A 22598-nucleotide genomic window follows, 5' to 3' on the forward strand; every position below is an offset into this window, starting at 1 on the left:
CAAAAGCTTGGTCCACTTGAAGTTCTTGAGTGCAATAATCCTAATGCATATTGACTAAAGCTTCTTTATCATATGAAGATACGTGATGTGTTCAATGTTCGTCATCTAACACATTATGTGGGTGATTCTTCCAATTGTTGATTCAAATTTGGGGACGAATTCTTTTAAAGAAAGGGGGAATGATTATCCATATTCAAGACCGACTCGTTCAATTAAGAAGATTAGCGCGCATTCAAGATCGATGGCATTCTTATAGAAAAATCCCTCATTGATAAGGCGTCATCTTTGACTTTGTCATTTCTCATGCATTGAAGCTTGCATCAAGATATTTTGGGATGGTCACAAGCATTGAAAATGTTGTACATTTAATAGCTCTTAGTTTCTAAATGTTTCTAGTTTCTATGTACAAAAATGACTATTAGATTCTAGGTTTGAGTCTAGTCTTTTGCTCTTCTTTTGTTTTGCTATAAAATGTTATCGAGCCTCTGTAAAATACACGTTGAATTTGATTAATGAAAATTTGCTTAGTCCAATTCCCTTGAACCTTAAAAGAGTTTAAACCCCTTGAAAACCTAGAAGAGTTTTAACTTCATCCTTGAAGAGTCAGAGCTTTTAAAGTCTGCATCCTTGAAGAGTTGCAGTCATCAATCTCGAATAATTGATGCCATTTCAACTTCCTTGGAGGCTTAGACGAGCACCATTGAAGTTCCTATTATTTTCTTCATTTCTTCTAAACCCATTTCGCCCACTTCCTCCCAAAATTGACAAGTCTATAGTGCTTAAAAGTCAAAACATAAAAATTGTAGATCTAAAGTCTCCATTCTTTTGGGTTTGGAGTCAGGTCATTTTGATCTGAATTGACAAAGTTATGCTCATTTTCTTGAGCTAGCATAAAATAGAAATTTCTCCTCGATTTTGTGATTGAGTTACCATGTGTGTAGGTCATTTTCCTGATCCTATTATTTGAGCAACCAGCCTCAAGCCCTCTCTTATAAATATGGTGAGAAGTCTATTAGGTTTAACTACAATTGATGTAAATTATAAACCTAATCTCAAATATATACATCTTACAAAATGCTTCACTAAGTTTGTTTTTCCATGTATTGACTTCTTTTCGATAAATCGTAGATGAGAACAAAAACATTTGAAGAATTTACAATTCCATTGCTAGCAAAAAATTGATGATGCAGAGAAGTTTGTGTGCAATTTTGGATGGACTTGAAAAGGACACTACTAGTCTGTGAGGTCGGAACATCTCATGATGTTGCGATGAACGACATAAATCTTAAAGGTTAAGGGGAACACGTTGGAGTCATGATCTATCTATCGACTTCACACATATAAGATGTCAAGAGAGATATGTGTTAGTTTAAATAGATAATGGATGGTATTGAGTTTGTTTCTCCTAGTATCAATTTTAGGGCCACCCACACACACATGTATTTTTTTTTGGGTGTTAAGATTAGACACACAATCACAACAAAATAGAGAGTAAGGCGGGAAAGAGGTGTTAAGATACACAATTTATCCTAGTTCATCCAGGGTTATATCTAAGAGAGAATTCCACTATAATTAGCATTTGCACCTCCCTATTACAATTTTCAATTTCAAGAGAAATAAATTATATAGAGGTAGCACAATTTAGTAATTATTTATGGGATTAAGCCCAAATTATCAATAAAATATAGGTCAAACTATAAAAACCTTTTTGCGGTTCGAAGAGGCTGTCCCTTGTGACCCCTTGACCCCTACTTGCTCACCAGAGAGCTGGACTCCGGTGTCTTATTGTTTATGGGGAGTATAAACCATACCATAATAGTGCGGTTAAGCAATAAACTATCCAAATATTTGTTCTTCATCCCTAGGGGTGGCCATGGGGTGGTGTCAAGTCAAGACCGAGGATCACATTTTTCCACCCGTTTGACCATCCACCCTCCTGAGGCAAAGAATTGGTTTGCGAATCGGAAAAAGAATTGGTTTGCGAATAAGAATTTCCGATGTGAAGCAACAAATCAATAATTTCCAAATTGATTTTGGCTAAATATGACTAATGATACATGTCTAGTAATCAAAGACATAATGTCAATTTGACTTTTCAACCCGTTAGGTATAAATATTCTAGTCGGAGATGACAGAGGTCCAATATAATTTGAGATCTTGTCTCCAAACTATTTTCTTTTCCTTTCCTAGATTTTAATATTTTCTTTTCCTTTGTCCACAAGGGTACACGTCAATGGGTGTGCAAAATGTGAAAGAACATTGCAATGAGAGAAACGAACAAGCATGATTGGTTGACACAATGAGTATTAAATGACCTTACTATTAACTAGTGTTGACACCCAAAATTATCCTTAGAAACACATGCTGATCATGAGAGAATACTAGGTAAAACGCTCTGTTTTGGTTCACAAAGTTAAGGGTTAAACAATTTTCGTGGAGATTACTTAAATGGAGCATCAATGGAATTCTAGAAGCCAACTCTAGAGTTGATGGCTAGGTGACTGATTTCCAAGTGTCAGGCTATGGGCATAGTACACCAAATTTGAAGATAAAGTGAAATTAGCGTAAGGACTCGAGTGAGAATAATTGCCACGAAAAGTGCGGTAGTAGTTATTTGCTTGACGAGCAAGCTATACGAACATTGTCGATGGATCAGAAAGCAGTTGTTAAAGGATAAGGTTATCTAGAAAAAATGGATAATGTAGAGAATGTGAAGAGTAGTGCCCAAGAAAAAGCAATTGATTGAGGAACATCAGTTCACTCTATAAATATTGCAACCCTAACATTGAAAAGCCCCCCGAATAACACATCAATTATCTTTACTTTATCTCATTTTAGCTATAGTTTCCAAGATTCCCTTCGTTGATTAAATTCCTACGGCTATCTTTATTCGGTCTAGCATAACCGATTAAATTTTGGTGTTGTTTCATAAGCCCAACATCATTGAATTGTATTTTCTATCAAGGGGTATTGCTATTGATTAGATTCCAGCCTTACACCTAAAACGGGCTGTGTTGTTGATTAAATGCCGACATAGTTTGAGTTCAAAAGCATAGACTATCCAATTCCTAGTGTCCGGATTATATCATTCATTCGATTATGGTATGATTTAACCTTAGCAGTGAGTAGTCTTTGAGTCACCCTAGCATTGATTGTTAAGGGTTATATAAACAAGTTGAAAATAAAATTTCTCTTGCATTTCATATTCTCTATTCAAGTTCAGTTCAAAACTTGAGCCTTTTATAATAAAACCAAAATGTAGCGTTTGGTGAAATTTTTTTTTACAGGGATCAAAACGGGTGAAACAAATAAGATTTTATTTCAAGAAGTCTTGATATTTCCTTTTTCTTCAAAAGTTTGGAATTGGCATGAACATTCATTTCCTTGCATTTTGGGAGCTTTCATCAAAAGAGATTACAATTATTGGATATGGCCCAATTATAACCTAGGAGTGATTTATTCACCAAACATCGATCGTCCTCATGAAAATCACCGAAATTACTTGATCCATTGCTGGATGACCCCGTATGGTATGGTGGATCTCGAAAAAATACCCAAAAAAAAAATCAAAATTTTCTCATTTCTTCAATAAAATAAGTCATAATTAATATTTTGTGATCTTTTTCATGCTTTTAACAAGAGGCACCCATAACCACTAGGGACCCCGGTGGCCACCATTTCACCATGGAAGGGGAGGTGGGGGGTTTCGAATCCCTACCTTCTCATGAGGGTTGGGATAGGGATGAATTAGTTTCAGGAGTGGATTTCGAACTCCCACGCCCTGTAAGAAGATATGACAAAAGTCTAAGAGTGAGAATTAGAATAGGAGTAGAGTATAATCGATAAAAAAAAAAAAAAACGGGAGGCACCCATTAATTGCCAAATAATGGGATTCTATTTTATGTGTCTACAACTTATACAAGGCTTTCCTTTGCATTATTATATATTATATATATTAAATATACGTAGATATTGGATTGGGATTCATGGCTAGCTCTTGACATGCATGCATCGCACGGACAGGGGGATCAGTTGAGCACGTGGGCCTAGATGACCATGTTTCCTCTTGTTATTTTCGTAAATTAACATGCGATGACCTACTACAATTTTATTTTATTTTTTATTTTCTATTGATTTAATTGAATCAATGAAGAGATGGATCTACCTTTGGAGCACCGGTTAAACATCGAAATAAAAAGAGAGCGTGATATTTTCAATATTCAATCTCTTTATATTAGATGTATTTGGTACATTTAAAATTGAAATCTTATTTATTAGATACGATTATTGCGTCAATTATTGACAAGATCCGAAAAGAGGTTCGCATCTGCGAGACTGCCACCGTCGGATTGGCGGCACTGTCGTGAAATGGCATGTCAACTAGCTGCGAAAGAGACTGGTCTCCAAAAGCCAATTCCCTTTTACCCTCTCTCGCACCTTTGCGTGAAACAAGTATGAGAAATCGCTATGACAAATATTTTCGAATCTAGAGCTTGTAAAATTATGAGTAATTACAGCATACGCTGTGGGTGTAAACAAAATCTCACAATAAGCAACCCTCGCGTACTCTTTATCTTAAAGAGTGCGTCAATTCATATAATCCTAAAATCAAGGTCAAAAGTCAGTTATGAAGTAACAAGACTCTTCAGGAACTTTCGTATCGTATTAAATACTCCGACTAGGAGTGTCAAGACCCGAATTGAAAATCGAACCGAACCAAACTGAACCGAACTTGGTTCGTAATCGGTTCGGGTCTCATTCAGTTCGGTTCGGGAATTTTTTCTAACGGTTTGGTTCGGTTCGGTTTTTTTGACCGAACCGTTTACACCCCTAACTTCGACACGTTTTGACATATGGTCAATAGGTGTCGAAAAATTCGATAGCTGATCAACTCTTCCGACATGCTCTGACATGTGAATTAGGAATTCCAATACGCGCAGGGTCAATTTTAAAAATTTTCAATAAGTGATGGATCAAAATGTAAATATATTAAAAAAATAAAGATAATGAAAATAATAAAGGGAAAAATAAGAAAAGCCTAGTCTTATATAATGTAGATTACTTTTTTTTCCCTTTAAGTTTTATGGATTATTAGAATGGAATGTGGTTGAATTTGTTAAATTGAAACAATAAATGAAATTAGCAAATGGCGAGTTAATATTTTTAGTGTAAATTCATTAAATGCTCTTTTTCAAATGTTTATTTATTTGTGAATTTCAATCAAAAATGATAATTTGTTATGTATATATAAAAACATTCATTTAATATATAATATGTCAAACGTGTCAACATTCTCTAGTTTTTGAGACACGCGGCATGTCATGTCGTGTCGTATCACATGTCATAAGTCCATGTCAATCCTACTTAGAATGCCAAAACTCACCTAAACTCACCTAACTGCTCTCCTATCAAAAAAGGAATCAAACCTCTCGGTGGCCTATATATAATCAAGGTGTCCCAATTTACTAACTAGTCAAAACATGAGTTTCTTTCCCAAAAATTATGCATAATTTTGACATGCTAGAAATAAATTTAAAGATTCTGAATCCAAATAGTGCTCATGTCACCAAAGTTGAGAGGGGAGGTTGATTTCTGGAGTAATGGAATAGTAGCTTGCGAGTCCACCTCCATGATAAGTGAAGGGATGCCCAAAGAAATTGCCATTTTAAGACCCAAAAGGATACCCATAAATCTATTTTGAGCAAAGAGCACACTCCCATAATTTGAGCAAATCCAACGAGCTAGTTGCTTGATTCATTATGCAGAAGCAGACCTTCTGAAACATGGCTTGGTTGCCTTTAGAGGCCCCGTCGGTGTTGAGTTTGACCAATGAGTTAGAGGGGGTAGTCCAGCCCACAAGCTTTCTCGTCTCCTTTTAAGGAGACAATTTATGTTCAGTCAGTCGAGCTGATACAATGTCCTTACACATGATATAAAATCATGCATAAAGGTTCTCTAGGAAGATAAAAGTTCTCAAATTATCGTTTATTCCTGCAATTTCAGAACTGCCACAGCAAAAAAAAAGTGACCAATTATCTTGAACCCTATTTAATGAATCAGATAGCTTTGTCATCAACCATGGGTGTAGATCTTGAGCAAAGAACCCACTTTGAAATCTTGTAGGTACAATCTTATGCCAAACTGCTTTTGCGTACTTACAATCTCTGAGTACATGTAGAATTGTCTCCGGAGAGTGTGGGCACACCGGAAAGCAAGAATATACTGCGAGCTTACGTCGAAATCTTTCATCATTAGTAAGCACACACTGGTGAGAGACCAACCACAAGAAGCCTTCGATTCTTTGTGGCCTATCCCACTTCCACGCTAAAAACTCCCCAGATTAGCAAATCCTCTCCGCCACGATCAGAGGGCGGAAGCATCGAGTGGATCCGCATCAAAATTGATCGGACGACTTCGCTTCTATCCGGAAATTGATCGTTTGTTTGTATTCTTTTTTTGTTTTTAAACACTTTTTCTGTTTTTTTTGGGACGACTTCTGTGTTCTTTTTCCCTCAGAACAAAAGAAAATAAAAAAAAAACACAAATTTTGTGTTTCTTCTTTTGATTTTTTTTTCTTTTTTTTCTTATTTTCTTGTTCTTTTTCTTTTGGCTTTTGAGTTGAGCTGATCCGACGCTTATCTGCCGGCCCATATTGTCATGTCTCCTCTGAGCTGGGGCGGGCCTGAAAAAAGAAAAAAGAAAAGTAAGAAAAAAATAGAAAAATAAAAGAAATAAAAAATTATCCCGGCCCAGACAAGAGAAATACTTTTTTCATTTCATTCATAATTCTCGTGAGTGCAAGACAAGAGAAAGCATAATTCTCGTGAGTGCAATGATGGGCCGTAGGCCCAGAGAACGATAAAGCCCATCAGGAAAGCCCATTAAGACCTCGCGCGATGACGCAAAACCCCTCTCTCCCCTCTCCTTTCTCCCTGCGTTCTACACTCTTCTTCTTCTTCTTCTTCTTCTTCTTCGCAATCGCGCATACCAGGGATAGCTCGAGCTCCGTCTCCGTCTGCCCGGTAATCTCGTAGCAGCAATGGCGACCGTGATGCAGAAGATCAAGGACATCGAGGATGAGGTACTTCGATTAGCATCGCCGCGCTCTCGATCGCGGCTGCCGTTGAGCCGGTTTTCCTGTTCTCGGGTTCGAGAACCCGTAGGATTTCTAGTTGATCGGAGATGATTGCCGATCGAATCGGATGGGGTATCTGTGTCTCAGGAATCGCGGCTAGCCGTAGCGGTTGTGTGAACCGGATTATTGCGTCTTCGTGCAATTTAGGCCTCGCGCTTATTTGGCAATCGGATGCTTTCTTTGAGTTAGCACGTAGCTATGGAGTTTGAAGTTTTCTTCTTTTTCAATTTTTTTGGCCTTTTTGGGTTGGATTTGCGGACGTTGTTTGGTGAAAATCTTTGATTTGCCATGGCTTCTAAACTTTGGAGTAGAAATTGTTATCGTCCTTGCTTGTGTCGCGCGAGTTTCAATGGATATATGTGGAGTCTCCTGTTGAATAGGATCGAACGGGGTTGAGAGTGCGAGCGGGAAACCTTCCTGTTATTGTAGAGCGGCGGCATTTTGTATGTATGAGGTTTCCATGATATCTTTTGGTTGTTCGTGCCCTTCAGCGCTTTCAGCACAATCCATCTGGCAATAGGGCTGGTTTTGGTGAAGGGGAGTCTTTTCCTTGTCTGTAAGATGAAAGCAATACCGATCAAACCAGAGCCCTATTGTTGTTTGTCATGCTTTGCCTTTCATGTCCTCAACTAGGGGTTGTCGTATCCTCCTTGTGGAGGGTTCTCAACTGAAGTGCCTTTTGGTTGGATTACTTGTTGATTTAAGTTTGGAGTAGTGAATTGAATGATCAAATGGGGATGCTAACTATTTGGCTACTTCCTCACTCATGCTGGTTCCTGGTTTAGACTTTAGAATCCTTTGCTTAGCAGTTGTCAACAAATGGGGATTGGTTTGATATATTCTATCGGTTCCACAAAGTCTACTCTGCAAGTTGGAATGCAACTTATGTATATAGTATTTGAAAAGCAAGGCTTCCTAGTGTTGTTTTGCGCAATATTGAAACAGTCTATCGAAATAATGAAGGAAGAATGGCCGAATAGATGGTTGGGCACTTTTCAGTAAGTATTTGAAATAATAGATTGATATTGAGTCCATACGTGCATAAAGGTTGCCACTTCCATTATGTCTGATTAGGAGTTCTCTTTCCTCTTGTTGGAATGGGATTAGAATTATTAGTTGTCACCGATTTCATCGAATTTGATTACATTCATTAGGTCTTTATAAAACTGTAACTTAAAAAACGTATTAAAACAAACACAAAATCTGTAACTTGGGTGATTTGAATTAATTTCGTGTAATTTAAATTGATTCTGGTCTTGATAATTTCCAACTTAATATTTCTCCAGTTCATTATAAACTAGGAATTAATGAAAAACGATTTAAATACCTAGTACTTCTTAGTCCTTTATTAAAAAAGGATTTGTTTAAATTTTAAAATTGTTAGTGATAAAGTCTTGAATATGAACGATTTCTCAAAACTCTAAGTGCCACTGCAAATTCTCTCCCTTTTAATTGTGTAGGTGTAGATCAATTGAAAATTGCAATTGAATAATGACTTTTGATACCTTTCTTGGATTTGCTTCTGAGAAGATGGTTGATCTATAGTGATGTGACTTTCGCCTGCTTCTGAACTGAAAAGGATTTATACAGTCAAAGATTTTGGTTGATATTGTGTACAAATTATACTGCTGTTTTCATAATGGATATATTCTGAGAGGATGCCCTCTGCAGAATCTTTGTAGTTGAAGACGTTTCATGTGAATAGCTTGAACCAACTGACAGTGTGGATATTGCTTTCGTTTCCTGCAGATGGCTAGGACTCAAAAGAACAAGGCTACTGCCCATCATTTGGGTTTGCTTAAGGTACACTTTTCTTTTCCAATTGTATATGACCCTTAATTGCTTGATTCAGCACATCATTTCTGAGAATATATTTCTGAAAGATAGCCAGTTGAATACAGTATAGGTCTCATGGGGCATTTTTCTTTTTAACTGCTTTAATTATCTATGTAGTTAAATCTTTTGAGACAGCTAACTCCAAGAGTATGTTTTGTTAGGCTAAACTTGCAAAGCTACGGAGGGAACTGCTTGAACCTTCTTCCAAGGGAGGTGGGGGTGCCGGCGAAGGTTTTGATGTCACCAAAAGTGGAGACGCTAGAGTTGGTTTGGTGGGTTTCCCCTCAGTTGGGAAGTCTACTCTGTTGAATAAGCTGACAGGGACGTTCTCAGAGGTATGTAAAGTTTTTTAGTGCCTCGTTTCTACTTGATGTAAATTTGCTTATTTGTTAAGTGTTATCGCTATTGTTGCAGTCCGCATGGTCATCAAAGAGGATTTTTTTATTTTTTTGATATGATAGTTCTGTACAATCACTTTAATTGCTTTTGTGCCAGTTTCTCTCAGTAATTGAAAGATCTACAGATAACGATGGTATATGTTCCAAAGAATCTAGAGGTGCTGATCTCTGGTTGACTATTTTACATTAGAAGAAGAGTTGTTAGCTTGATTTTTCCCTCCTAGTTTAATGGGATGGACCAGGGTTTGTAGTACGTTATTTGAAATTCAAAGAAACAAGGAGTCTTAGATAATGGGTATTTTATATTTCATTTTTTATTTTAGATGTTTCTTTGGCAGTTGTATGCTCTGAGGGACATATACATGATAATTACCCCAACCTCTCTCTCTCTCTCTCACATGCACACACACACACACACACAAGCGCGCATGGACATGTACACAGTTGTTCGCAGGCAAGTGAACCTCAAGAGGCTGAGGAGCGTTTCTCTTGTGGGTGCTTGCGCATGCATTTGCTTGACATCTCATCTGGCGAATAGTCAAACTACTCATGAGCTTGCAGTGTAATTGTCAGAACTAGAGGAAGGGTGGAGTAGCTTGTTCAATCATCCTACTATTTAACCTTATTTTCCTGTACCCTTATTACCATTATCATAATAAGCTGTGAATCATGGGTTCATTACCATTTGGTGATTGCAATTTTAATTCTACCAGTTTGACCAAATCACTGCCTCTAGCAAAGCTGTGAATTATGGGAATGATCTGATAGCAGGATAAGAACAGCTTGTAAGCTGAAATTCTTAATTGCTATCTCCCGATCTGCTAGAGTATATGTTAAAACCAAGTAGGCTTGCGCTAAATAATTCTTTTGTTATGTGTTTGGACTAGGGGAATATGCACCTATATATTTTTTATTCTTCTTTATGACTGTTTCTATGTTGAATATGATTTTAATCATACACTTAGCATTATAGCTGTGAGCTTTTGCAGTTACATTGTCTCTTTACTTGAGGGATTGTGCATAAAGACTTATTAAATGAGTTGTCTCTACATAGATTTGGTTATTGTCCGAGTTAATATTTTGGTTAAATCATAGTTAATTTGTCCTTAGAGCGGTTGTTTTTTCCCCTACAACTTTTGCTATAGCCAATGGTGCTAGTAGTTACAGTGATATCCCTGCTGAGTTTATACTCTTTCTGGTTTGAAGGTTGCTTCATATGAATTTACTACTCTGACTTGTATCCCTGGCGTGATCACTTACCGTGGAGCTAAAATTCAGGTAAACTTCTTTCCAGTTCATATTTAGGAGTTTCTCTACAATAAGGTGTTGCACAACCAAAACTATGAGAACTCAAACATAGCGAGGCGTGTTTCAGAAGGCATCTCTCTTCTTGGTTTATCATGTCAAGATATTGCAATACTTTAGCTTGTGGTAAATTGTAGTTTAAATTAGGTGATTAAACAACGCTAGTCCCCATTTTGGGGTGTTGCAAAATGTATATGAGCCATGGATATCTGTATGTAGGTCACCTGTTATGCTCATTTTGTTGTTAACTCATTTTCTTTCAATGTATAATTAAGATTCCCCTTTCTGAGAATCAGTGAAATCATCTTGATTTCTCATAGAGATGGTCTATCATGATGCTAAATACTTGTGTTTTACTGTAATTGGCAGTTACTAGATCTTCCTGGTATTATTGAGGGTGCCAAGGATGGAAAGGGTAGAGGCAGACAGGTAAAGCATGGTTACATATGTCTTCCTTGTGCTGGCAATGCATTTAATTTGTTAGTTATAATTCCTACACTGGGCTAGTTGTTTGCTGTGAAGGCTTTCTCTTTGTTTAATGAGAAAAGATGGTCTATCTTCCTATCTTTAGTTTGCCTTGTTATAATTGTACTCATGCAGCATCCTTCTAATAATTCATGAATGCATATGTATAATAAAGGACGATCTGGGCTGTCTGGCTATAGACGACCCTTACTCAACTACTACAAATTTGTAGTTGTTATTTGCCCAATCGTCATAATTTTCTGATGCCTTGTTTGAACTATTTCCAAGGTACTTTTTGGGCTTTGAGTCTAATAGATTCATAATTAAGACATTTATAATCAAGTTTTATTGAAAATAAGATTGTCAATATTAGTACTTCTGAATTTACTGGAAGGGGATGTTTGTAGTGGCATAAGAACAGTGGTGCATGTCTATGACAGAGTCTGCTAATCTGGAAAAAAAAAAATCAAATACAACTAGTTCAACTTCCTGTTTCTGTTTTCATTGTTAGATGTTAATTAATCAGGGAAGACAGGTTTCTCAGGTGGCTTACTGTGTTATTCAGAGCATCACTTGTCAAATGTCAGTTATTGCTTTAACCAGTCAATCGAGTACTATAAATATTCCAAAGGAGAATAGCGAAGAAAAGAAATTTAATGGTACTCATCGTTTATTCTACATAGACACGCTAGGATTTAATCTACCAATACGCCACATTTTGAAACTGCTTGGGTACTTTGCTGGAATTATTGACCCTGAAAGTCAGATGAGGAAAATCAATTTTGACAGATTCAGTCACAAACGAAGACCAGTGAACAGTTGCTGACACTTTTTATAAAGTTTAGGAGCTGTATGTTTCCCTAGGCATTCGCTATATTGAAAAGTGGCAATTTTATTTGGCACATTAGTGATTGCCTTATAAAAACAGTGAATGGTGTATAACCATTTCGAGGTTTTCTTAAAGTTGGGAACCTTAAGGCCCATAGGAACTTTAGATATAACTTGTTATATTTCCTTTTCTAGGTTTTTGACTATAAGTTGCTCTTTTGTCTTTCCAGGTTATCAGCACTGCGAGAACATGCAACTGCATCTTGATTGTTCTTGATGCGATAAAGCCAATTACTCACAAGCGTCTGATAGAAAAAGAGCTCGAGGGATTTGGAATCAGGTATGTGTGTGCTTAAAATATGTGTGCTTGACAATAACCACACAAGTAACACTAAAATTAGAAGCTTTCAAATCTTTGGAGAGTACAGTAGCTGGTGTCCTGTTCTTTAGTGTGGTTGCTACAGTTATTTCCTCCATCATGGTAGCCATATAGAGATTATTAGGTGTACTTAATGTGCGGACATACTTCCTTCTCTATGCTAAGTCTCTTTCATATCATTTATAGTCGTTATAATTGGGGACATCCAAGGGGTGGGACGGTACCAGGGGTTGCATTCCCCTTCCCTGGCCTGCAGGGGATCTACTTTTGCCATCCCGCCCTGCAACTCCCTCAAGGCAAGTAAAACTTGTGGCACGACATGCATTAACGCTTTGGCAATTAGCATGTGTACGAGACACATGATTTATGTTTAGCTTTCATCGTTAGTACATCTATGTGGTTTGGTGGACTAACTGGAATGCCTCTCAAGAATATGTGTTGAACGACCAGATTGTCTGAATTAATAAATTTTCCTATCTATGGAGATTGACAATCAAGGTTACTTGGACTTGAAATTGGTTTCACTAGGAAAATTGTGGAACCTACATCACTGGTGAGGTTGAGTTTATAGTATGACAAGTGGGAATTTATTCTGTAATGTCACATTCAGGTGTCTATGAAGTCCAGTCTAAAACGAACAGACTTTTTGTGGATTTATTTGGGGTTTGCATGATAATATAATCACATGAATATTAGCCCTTATGCTGATATAAGAACTGAATTGTGTAAACTTATGCTTTGAAACGCTTTATGTTATGTCAGCGTTGCAAATCGAAATTTCCAGGAGTATTCTCACTAATTTTAGATGGATAGTCAATATATGTCCTTCAATGTATGGTTTGAATATCCTGCATTTATTTTTACTGCAGAGATGATTCAACCTGCATAAATAATTTAAACTGTGGATGATCACACAAATATTTTTGCTGTTTCGGTCTTGACTTTTATGTGTTCATAACTAGAAATGAGAATTACTTTCTTTATTCTTCTTTACAGGCTGAACAAGGAGCCACCTAATTTAACATTTAGGAAGAAAGATAAAGGTGGCATTAATTTCACATCAACAGTGGCAAATACTCATCTGGATCTTGATACTGTGAAGGCCATCTGCAGCGAATATCGGATACACAATGCTGATATTACTCTTAGATGTGATGCGACTGCAGATGACCTTATAGATGTTATTGAGGGCAGTAGGAAATATATTCCATGCATCTATGCCATAAACAAGATTGATCAGATCACACTAGAAGAGCTAGAGATTTTGGACAAACTTCCTCATTACTGTCCAGTCAGGTAACTCAAATATTCTCTGATGGTGGTCCTTCTTGACTCTTGTTTTTTATGCTCAATTCATACTTTACCAACCAAGGATTAGTTGTTCAATTTAGTTCCAAAGGGGTAGTTTCTGGAGATTATAGTAATTGCTTGGATGGTTGTAAGCTAATTCTTTGTTTATGCTATGTCCCTTCCTCCTGTCATCTGATGTCAGTCTATAGGGTGCCCGATGGTAAATTAGTTTGTTCTTCCAACTGATCATATACTGCTTCATGGTTGACATTGCAGTGCTCACCTTGAGTGGAATCTTGATGGTCTGTTGGAGAAAATATGGGAGTATTTGAATTTAACTCGTATATATACAAAGCCAAAAGGAATGAATCCAGACTATGAAGACCCCGTGATTCTATCATCAAGGAAGAGGACAGTTGAGGATTTCTGCACCAGGATACACAAGGATATGCTCAAACAGTTCAAGTAGTAAGTAGAAACCGAGACTGAACCTTTTTTTTTTTTTTTTTTTGATATGTGAACTTACGATTTGCACATTTGTCATGATTATGGAATAAACTTCAATTTAATTTTCTCAGCCTTCTTGCTACTGCTTATGTGAGTTTTTACTTTGCTTAAATATGCAGTGCCCTAGTCTGGGGTTCAAGTGCCAAACACAAGCCTCAAAGAGTTGGCAAGGTGAATCTTCACTTCTCAACTAAGTCGTGAATCTTTTACTTCATTCCCCCTTTCCCTTTTATCATTTCAAAAGAGGTAGTTGCTCGGCTAATTTAAATGCCTGATGATGCTTTCCATGGATTAGGAACATGAACTTGAAGATGAAGACGTCGTTCAGATCATCAAGAAGGTGTAACTTTCACAGTACAGGAACCTATGGGAACCCCGAATGGTTGATTCGGTGCAGAGTAGGAGCTGGTGCAGATCTGATGTCTGTTGCGAGCTAGTTCCATTGGACTGGAAAACAGTGTAATGCGTGCAATTTTGAGTGGTCGATTAGTTCAACTTGAGTTAGCTTTTTACTTACGTGATGTCCTCCCCCTATCTATTAGCTTAAGTTTGTAAATTGTCGTGGCAAGGCTGTTCATTCAGTGGTTATCAATGTGATGGAGTCTTTGCCATTGCCAATTTTTTAGGATACAAGATGTGATGATAATCCCCTGGCCGAGGGTCTAAGGATAATGAAACTGGTGGTACAGTACCGGTATTGGATTCTGAATATTTTTTCAATATGGAAGGCTTCTAATTTGGTAACTAGATAAAGAGGAGTTAAGATATTCAAGGGTGAAATTCCACATGAAGACTCACTACAAGTAAATTTTCGCTGTAAATAGCTAGCTTTTCATTTATTGTGAATAGTAAAATAAAATTTTCTAGTGTAAATTAACTGTGCTCGGTCAATATTGAGGAAGATTTTAAGTATTTTATCAAATATAGCATGGCTTTTGAGATCACTGCTTGGCCCTAAACTCGACGCTTTTAGGTTCTTTTGGGTGCTTGATTCCCCGATAGAGGTGGAGATCGGATACTTTCATGACGTATGTCACGCTTTTAACTGTCATGTCTTCTGATGACTCTAATTAATAGAAAATTGATTTAATTCGATAATTATCATTCTTAGAAATATTTCAAAGCTTTGCCATAAACAACGGAAAAAATATAAAAGAAATTTTCAATTTATTATATTTGTATCAATTTTGATATAAATTTTTTATTTTTGTCAAGTGGGTTCTAAACTTTTTATATGTTAGTTTAGTTCATTTGGCTAGTATTGATACAAACCTTAATCGTTTGACGTGTTATGTGGCGTCATTTGTGCATTTTAATAATATTTTAATATTTTTCTTTTTCTTTTTCTTTTCTTTCCTTCATTCTTCCTCTAGTTGATCGTTGGCTTAGCGATCGGCTAGAAACACTCATCGGCTTGAGGTAACCCTCACCATGGCTAAATAAGGCTCAAGCCATTGTTAGAGGTTGCGAGGGTGGCCTTGCCTAGGTTGCTTTCTGGAATGGCGAGGTTCACCCTCACTAGATCTAGTGAGGTTCGAGGCTCCTCAGCCATGGGTGAGGCTTGACCTTACCAACCTAGTAGGGGCTCGAGCCCTTGCCAAAGCCTTACTCAAGTTGCCCACTAGGTTAATTAGGTGCACTTCACTGGATTTGGTGAGGGTTGAGTCTCATCAGCCATGGATAAGGCTTGACCTTACTGTTCTGCAATCGATTGAAGGAAGAAAGGAGGAAGGAAAAAAAAGGAAAAGCAAAGAAAGTTTAATAAAAGACAAAACGAAAAAGAAATAAATAAATAAAAATGAAAAACCGAAAATTGAAAATTATCGTTAAAAATTATTTACATTATTGTTGATGGCATCATGTAGAACGGTTGATGTCAGTGTTAGTGAGTCAAAATTGATCGGATAAATTGAATTGATATTTAGGATTTGATTAGCACAATTATAATAGATCTAGAAATTTTTTTCGATAATTTTTCCAATAACGGTTGCAACAAATACTTGACTTGGTGACTATTGATGACTACTGTCATAGAAGTGATACCAATAAATTTTGAGGAGGATGGGTAACTTTTTGCTTATTCAAAATTACAATGATCTTCTTGCGCTTGGTAAATTTTCATATGCAATAGTAAATTCCGATAATTATAACAATTATATTTACACTTTAATTAATAACATTTCATGTTAAATAAATATATAAAAAAGGATCGACCAGTATCATAAGTAAGATTCTCATTCCAATTAATAAGGAGTCGAATGGTGAAATATCTTGCGAGGTCACTCCCCAAATTTTCCTTCACCTGTAAAGATATGATATATCAATATAGATTATTAGAATTTGATATATATCGATAAATATAATTCTTTTTATCTTTAGTTTAGCGAAACGAAAAATAAAATTTTACATCTATCTTGGCACCCGACATCGAAGGGTTCCCACGAGACAACACCGTCGATTCCTTCACCGTCTTTGCTCTGCCGCTGGAGAAGTTCCCAGCGCACGCAGACCCACCCAGCGAAAGCAAGAAGCAACTTGCTAAGCACCCACAATCATCCCAGCAGGTATCCGTCTGATCCGTCTCGGTTTATGGCTTTCTTGAATCGTGTCATGCTGTGTGGCCCTTGCTATTCGACCGAAGTCATTGACTTTGTGTGGGGTGTGTGTGCCTCTGCTGTTCTGCCCTGCTTCTTCTGAACCCACCAAGGAAATTCTCTCTTCTTTTTCCATCTTTAATGTTTCCTTTGATGAGTTCTTCTGTAATGGGATATTTGATGTTCGGAAGCGTTTCTTGTGTAGTTAGGCTGTTCTTGACAGAGTCTTGTGGTGGCGCAGAAAAGAAATTTGGTTCTTGGGTTGTCCTGGCTCTCGAATCTTGTTTCTATGGGAGACATTGAAAGTTCAAATGCATCACCCTGTACTATTAGAGTGCAGCATGCGGAATGTGTTTTTCCGGGGAAATGTTTGTTTATTTTATTTTTGTTTTTGTTTTTGGTGCTGTAGTGAGCGATGGGCAGAGTCTTTCTTGGCATGCCGGGACCATGGGCTGATGACAATCGTGAGGCATCCGACCATTATACGGCGAAGATCGGTGGACTGCCCGTTAGTGACTTTTGATCTTCTCTTACGGTGTTGTTGTTTGTCACAGGATGTTCTGTCTGAAGTGTATGATTCTTTGCGTTTGTCGCAGGACTGGCCTTCTCCATTAATGGACTGGGGATCAGATTTTCTCAAGTGCAGCATATGTGGAAATAAACTTTGTCTCGTCGGACAGGTTTCATTTTTATCTGTCATGTATGGGAACAATTATGCTGAGGAAGTGTGTTATGAGCGAGAGATCATTTGTGCTTGTAGGTTCCTGCTCCCATAACCAGTGGAAATTTGAAAGTTGGAGACCGTGTGCTTTACATCTTTGCTTGCATAGCTCCGAAATGTGGGAGCAGTCCCTTGAGGTCTCCTCTAAATTTCTGGCGATGTCTTTGCTTGATCATTGATTTTAAGAAAAACTCTTAAATGGATCTCAACGGTAAGCATAATGACTTGTAGCTGGCGAGCAATTCGTATTCAGAGATCTTGTGAAGAAAAAGAATCAAACTCCACTTGTTGCGACATGGGAATGGCTGCCACGCCCTCTGTTTCAGCTGGGGAAAACAACTGGTGGAATGATTTGGATGAGAATGATGAAGATGTGGACTTAGAGGAGCTAGGAAGGGCACTCGCAGAAGCTGCAACTGTTACTTCCAGCTCGAAGAAACTCAATAGACAAGAGAATTCTGAGGAAGTAGCAAAATTGTCACTTTCAAGGCCAATATCAAGACAAGTTGATGATTCCATACCTGGTACAGATTTCTCATGAATGTAGTCTATAATGGTACCAACTTTGATGTTATAGGTATCCACCTGGTGGCTTAATTGAAATAACATATCTGCTGATTGCAGTGATGCCTTGCTTTTATATTTATACCTTGGAAGAGCCTTATTCGAAGGATGCCACATCTGCTTGCTTGAACTATTCATCTCTTTCCATTAATGTCGACAATCATGTACGGGAAGAAGTATTGGATGAGGAATCTTATGAGTATGATCGAGCTCTAATGGCTGACCGGACTTACTTCAAGTTTAAGAAACGGTTGGATGCTTATCCGGAACAATGTTTAAGGTGCTTATCTCTACTAAGTGAGACATGGCTACGCAAGTAAAATTCAAGTTGTTGTTTTGGTCGTGCCAGAAACAACTGTAGTTGCATAGAAAATGTGATGCATAGGATTGGGTTTTGACAATCTATGTATTATATAAAGCTAGCCAAAATAGAGGACTCTTGGAGCTTCTTGGATCTTGGATTTTGCAGACCAATTACATCTCATCTTTTTTAGATTCTTATTGTCTTGGAAGATTTGGCGTAGGTGACAGATAATGAATCAATCTTGCATGATGATGAACGATTTACCTGGAAAGGTGTAAGTGTAATCCATCTTCAATATGAAGACTCTGTAGCACAGATACAGTGAAGTCTTGGTGAACACGAGCTTTTGTTTTTTAATTTTAGATTACGAGGTTTAGTTTTTTTATTTTATTTTAGTAGACATAAATTTAATTCATGTTGATTGATAGCAGAAATAGGCCTGTATATAACCCAAACACCACTTGAGTTTTAGAGATTTTTTTTTTCCACGTCTTTAGAAGTTGATACTTCTTGGAGAAAAGATGATCTTGCATTTTGCAATAAGCAGAGAAACATAAATACAGTCAATAGAATTGTTGTGTATTGGGGATTCAAAATTTGTCGAAAGACTGTACCCTTTTCCGTCTAAAGTCCAAGTAAATGATATGCCATACCCTTGCTGCGAGTGAATGTTTAGATATTCAAATGGAGGGAAGCCACTGTTGGCGACTAAAGAGATAGGAGATCCTGGGAGATGCAAACTCTGTGGTGGCCCAAGACAATTTGAGATGCAGCTTATGCCGCCATTGTTATATTTTCTGCATGAAGCTGCTGATGATTCTCAGAAAGATGCATTGGAGAATTGGAACTGGATGACAGCAATTATATATACTTGTTCCAAGGTACAACCACCTCCCCATATTGTTTTTCAATGGATGCTGTTTTTCTGGATGCTGTTTTGTAAGCACAATGACTCAGAGCGGTGGCAGTCAGAGAAACTCTTAGTGATAGATATTGGTTTTACACTCTTTTCTAGAATCTGGTCAATAAAAAAGAAGACTTCGGGGGTTTTCCTTATAAAAGAAAGAACCTCTTTTCTAGATTTTCTATTTTGGTTGGATGAGGTTTGTGGATTTCTTTTGGTATTGGATTTTTTTCGTGGAACCCTTTTTGACACCCCATGTTTTGTTCATTATCACTATAATTATTAGAAGGCTAGCTGCTCTTAGGAAACTCTGCTTTCAAGTCTTCAGTTGAAAAAGGTTTGGCCCTTCTCATTTTGATTTTTGGTTCCATACTGCTCTGCTGTGGATATATAACTGAGTCTTACGAGCATAATCACTCTTGCAAGTTTTGGTATACTCATTAAGCTCTTATACAAAGTGCATATATATAAATGTTGCTTGTTGCATTCCTCAGAGCTGTTATGACTCACAAAACGAAGAGTTCCGAAGTGGAGACTGGATTGTTGCTGAGGAAGCTGTGTTAGTACAATGTGAGAAATCATTGAAGCAAGCTGTACTTGATTATATATCTCATTACACGGCCGTGCCATCGCGTGGCCCCTCTCATGGAGTAAATACTGAGTGTCCAGATTAAATGAATTAATTTTTGTAACAGTAATGCATTTTAATACTGATTGGGTAAGTTTTGGGATCTCTCTGATATGGGGCCCTCGATGGTGGTACCGTAAAAGTGATTAGAAAGATTTGACCGAAGACAAGATTGTGGCAGTGTACCTTAGAAATTCTTAGAAGGAGATGAATTGAGCGATATATGTTAAATACACCTGATATAACCAGAATGTGCGAGAAAGCTCTCTGAAAAGGAAACTCGTTTGCCCATGTTTGGTGCAGAATTTTCTTTTTCCTTTTTTGGTCATAGTAAAATTATCTTTTGAAAGCTTATTTTTAACTGATCCTGCTATAAATTTTGCGAGGAGACATCAAAGGGTGCCACATGCATACACAAGCATATATCACAGTTCTAGGTTTCATCTCTAGGGGGATTGATTTTGATCACGAATGTCTCCGGCAAAGAAAGAAAAAAAGGCTCATGTATGCTGCGTGACTTGGTAAAGCTGTAACTTTTATTGTATTGTAAATAACAATATACGATTGGAAATGTGAAAACAAGCAGAAGGCATACACGTATGTTCGGTTTAAATAGATTATACAGTTTCTAGGTAATCCTCCCAGTGATTTGTCCATTTAAAGCCTTCGCCTAACGAGCTTCACCCTCAATCCATGTTTCATGTGAAGTATGATAGAATTAGAAGGTTTCACAGGGTGGCTTTCCACAACATGAACTTCGTAGTTATATATCATAGCAGCTGCAATCATTTTCATCTGAGTGAAAGCCACTTCTTTTCCCAGACAAGTTCTCGGTCCCGCATTAAATGCCAAGAACTTGTACGACGGCTCATGCCTTATTCCTCCTCTCTCTGAGATCCATCTCTCTGGTCTAAATTCAAAACAATCCTCTCCCCAGACTGATTTCATCCTCCCCATAGCATACAAAAGGATGAGTATTTTCGTACTGGGATTGACTTTGTGTCCACTGGGAAGGACGTCGGGCTTTACAGGGCATTTGTGTTCGAATGGAATCGGTGGATACAGTCTTAATGATTCGCACAGCGCGCCATGTAAGTAAACCATGTTGTGTACATGCTCACCAATCTTGAAGACCTTTAGGTTTTGTTCTTCCTCCAGGATTACAGATTTGATCTCCTCTCTGATTTTCATTTCAACAGACGGGTTCGTGGAAAGAGCCCAGAAAAACCACGTGAGCGCTAAACTAGTTGTATCTTTCCCGGCGATCATGAGATTCAAAATCGTGTCCCTAAGGAACTTGTCGTTGCATTCTAAAGCACCCAGTGTCTCATTTTCCACCATGTACGATGTCAATAAATCTGCACCATTTTCATCTCCCTTCACTTTGCTGGTTCCTTCTCTCAGTTCAGCTTTCTTCATCTCTATGTATCTCCCCACAATTTGGTCCATTACTTCCCAAGCTCTTCTCAGTTTCTCCTCCACTCCCAACCCCAACCACCTCTGCAGAGTCCCGAACCACGCGGGGTACAAATGGCGATAGAAAATCACCTCCTCGGCATCATCCAATGCCCTGGAAAATGGGACTTCTGGGAATTCGACGGATAAGCTGCCGGGGTCGAACCCCGTGATGAATCTGCAAGCAGAATCAAAAGTGAACCTCTGGAACAAATCCTGCAAATCCACCGCGACACCTCTCTGAGACAATTCGTCCAACACCCTGAGCAGGCCATTCTCCACCTTGTCCCTGGTCGTCTTCGCCAAGAACCGATGGAACCGTTGGTCGTTCATAAACACCTGAGCGACCCTTCTCTGCATCCTCCACATATCCGAGTCGGAGTTAAAGATCCCGTCACCCAAAACGTCGAACACCCTCTTGAACTCGGGCCCTTTCGGGAAGTTCTCAAAGTTGGTGCTCATGATGTAATGGACGTTGGCGGGATCGGCGGTGACCAGCATGTCCATGCCGGAGAACCAGTGGAACCGGAAGAGGAAGTTGCAGCGGCTCCGCTCAAGGATGCCGGTGGCCCAGTCGTGGACGTGGCTCAGGTTGAGGCAGAGCGCCGGTAGCATCCCCACGAGCGGCCAGTTGTTGGGGAGCCCATCGTCGCTTTTGCCGAGGAGACAAAGGACCGCGAAGCAAATCACGGCCAAGAATATCTCCAAGAAACCTATCCATGCCATTGAAGCTTCTCACCACCTTAAGACTAGGCGTGCTGGAGACTTGCATTGATTCACTCGTCCCGCTCGGATATATGGATAACGTCACAGGACTGGGCATTAATTAACGGAGCCCACAGGTCTTGTCTCCTTTTAAGCAGGATTTTCTCCAAACGCCACAACATTTAATGAAGAGTCTCCTTTTTAGCATTATGTCATTGTAGAGGATGAGCTTATGATTGAGTATTTACGAGGGGCGCTCGTTGGAAGCTCTTACGACCACAGGAAGAAAAAACAAGAGAGAGTTTGCGTCTGGTGGTCTGTTATTAGTCTCTTTTCTTCTGTTTTATTTGGGACTCTCTCTCTCTCTCTCTCTCTTGTGTATTTTGTGAGATTTGTGATGTAAACACGTGGGTAATGGGTGTAATTCTAGGGTTAGGAAAAACTAGAGGGTGCTATCTATTATAATCGTGGGGTAGTTGATTATTGATGGCTAACTCACTCTGTGAATGTAGATTTCAACATTCGAACCAAATTACATAAATCCCTTACGTCATTTCTTGTTCATTGTCTTTAACTTTCT

General features: G+C 38.3%; 3 protein-coding genes across 3 annotated transcripts; 2 read left to right on the top strand and 1 right to left on the bottom strand.

Moving 5' to 3' along the window:
• Nucleotides 1-6929: 6929 nt before the first annotated feature.
• Nucleotides 6930-14910, top strand: LOC104415826 (developmentally-regulated G-protein 3). Its single transcript, XM_010027201.3, has 10 exons — nt 6930-7081; nt 8885-8938; nt 9133-9306; nt 10576-10647; nt 11044-11103; nt 12198-12307; nt 13343-13642; nt 13913-14104; nt 14263-14314; nt 14439-14910. The coding sequence occupies exons 1-10, from the start codon at nt 7040-7042 to the stop codon at nt 14487-14489; spliced, it is 1107 nt and encodes a 368-aa protein (XP_010025503.1). The 5' UTR covers nt 6930-7039; the 3' UTR covers nt 14490-14910.
• A 1650-nt stretch (nt 14911-16560) lies between these two features.
• Nucleotides 16561-20149, top strand: LOC104415832 (programmed cell death protein 2-like). The gene is made up of 8 exons (XM_039301252.1): nt 16561-16707; nt 17147-17245; nt 17334-17417; nt 17498-17595; nt 17690-17982; nt 18083-18302; nt 19003-19207; nt 19725-20149. The coding sequence occupies exons 2-8, from the start codon at nt 17153-17155 to the stop codon at nt 19902-19904; spliced, it is 1173 nt and encodes a 390-aa protein (XP_039157186.1). The 5' UTR covers nt 16561-16707; nt 17147-17152; the 3' UTR covers nt 19905-20149.
• Nucleotides 20150-20378: 229 nt separating this feature from the next.
• On the bottom strand, nt 20379-22108 carry LOC104417826 (alkane hydroxylase MAH1). The gene has a single exon (XM_010029037.3). The coding sequence runs from the start codon at nt 22037-22039 to the stop codon at nt 20516-20518; it is 1524 nt and encodes a 507-aa protein (XP_010027339.2). The 5' UTR covers nt 22040-22108; the 3' UTR covers nt 20379-20515.
• Nucleotides 22109-22598: the final 490 nt, after the last annotated feature.

Source organism: Eucalyptus grandis, chromosome 8 (assembly GCF_016545825.1).
Source record: "Eucalyptus grandis isolate ANBG69807.140 chromosome 8, ASM1654582v1, whole genome shotgun sequence".
Taxonomy (NCBI): domain Eukaryota; kingdom Viridiplantae; phylum Streptophyta; class Magnoliopsida; order Myrtales; family Myrtaceae; genus Eucalyptus; species Eucalyptus grandis.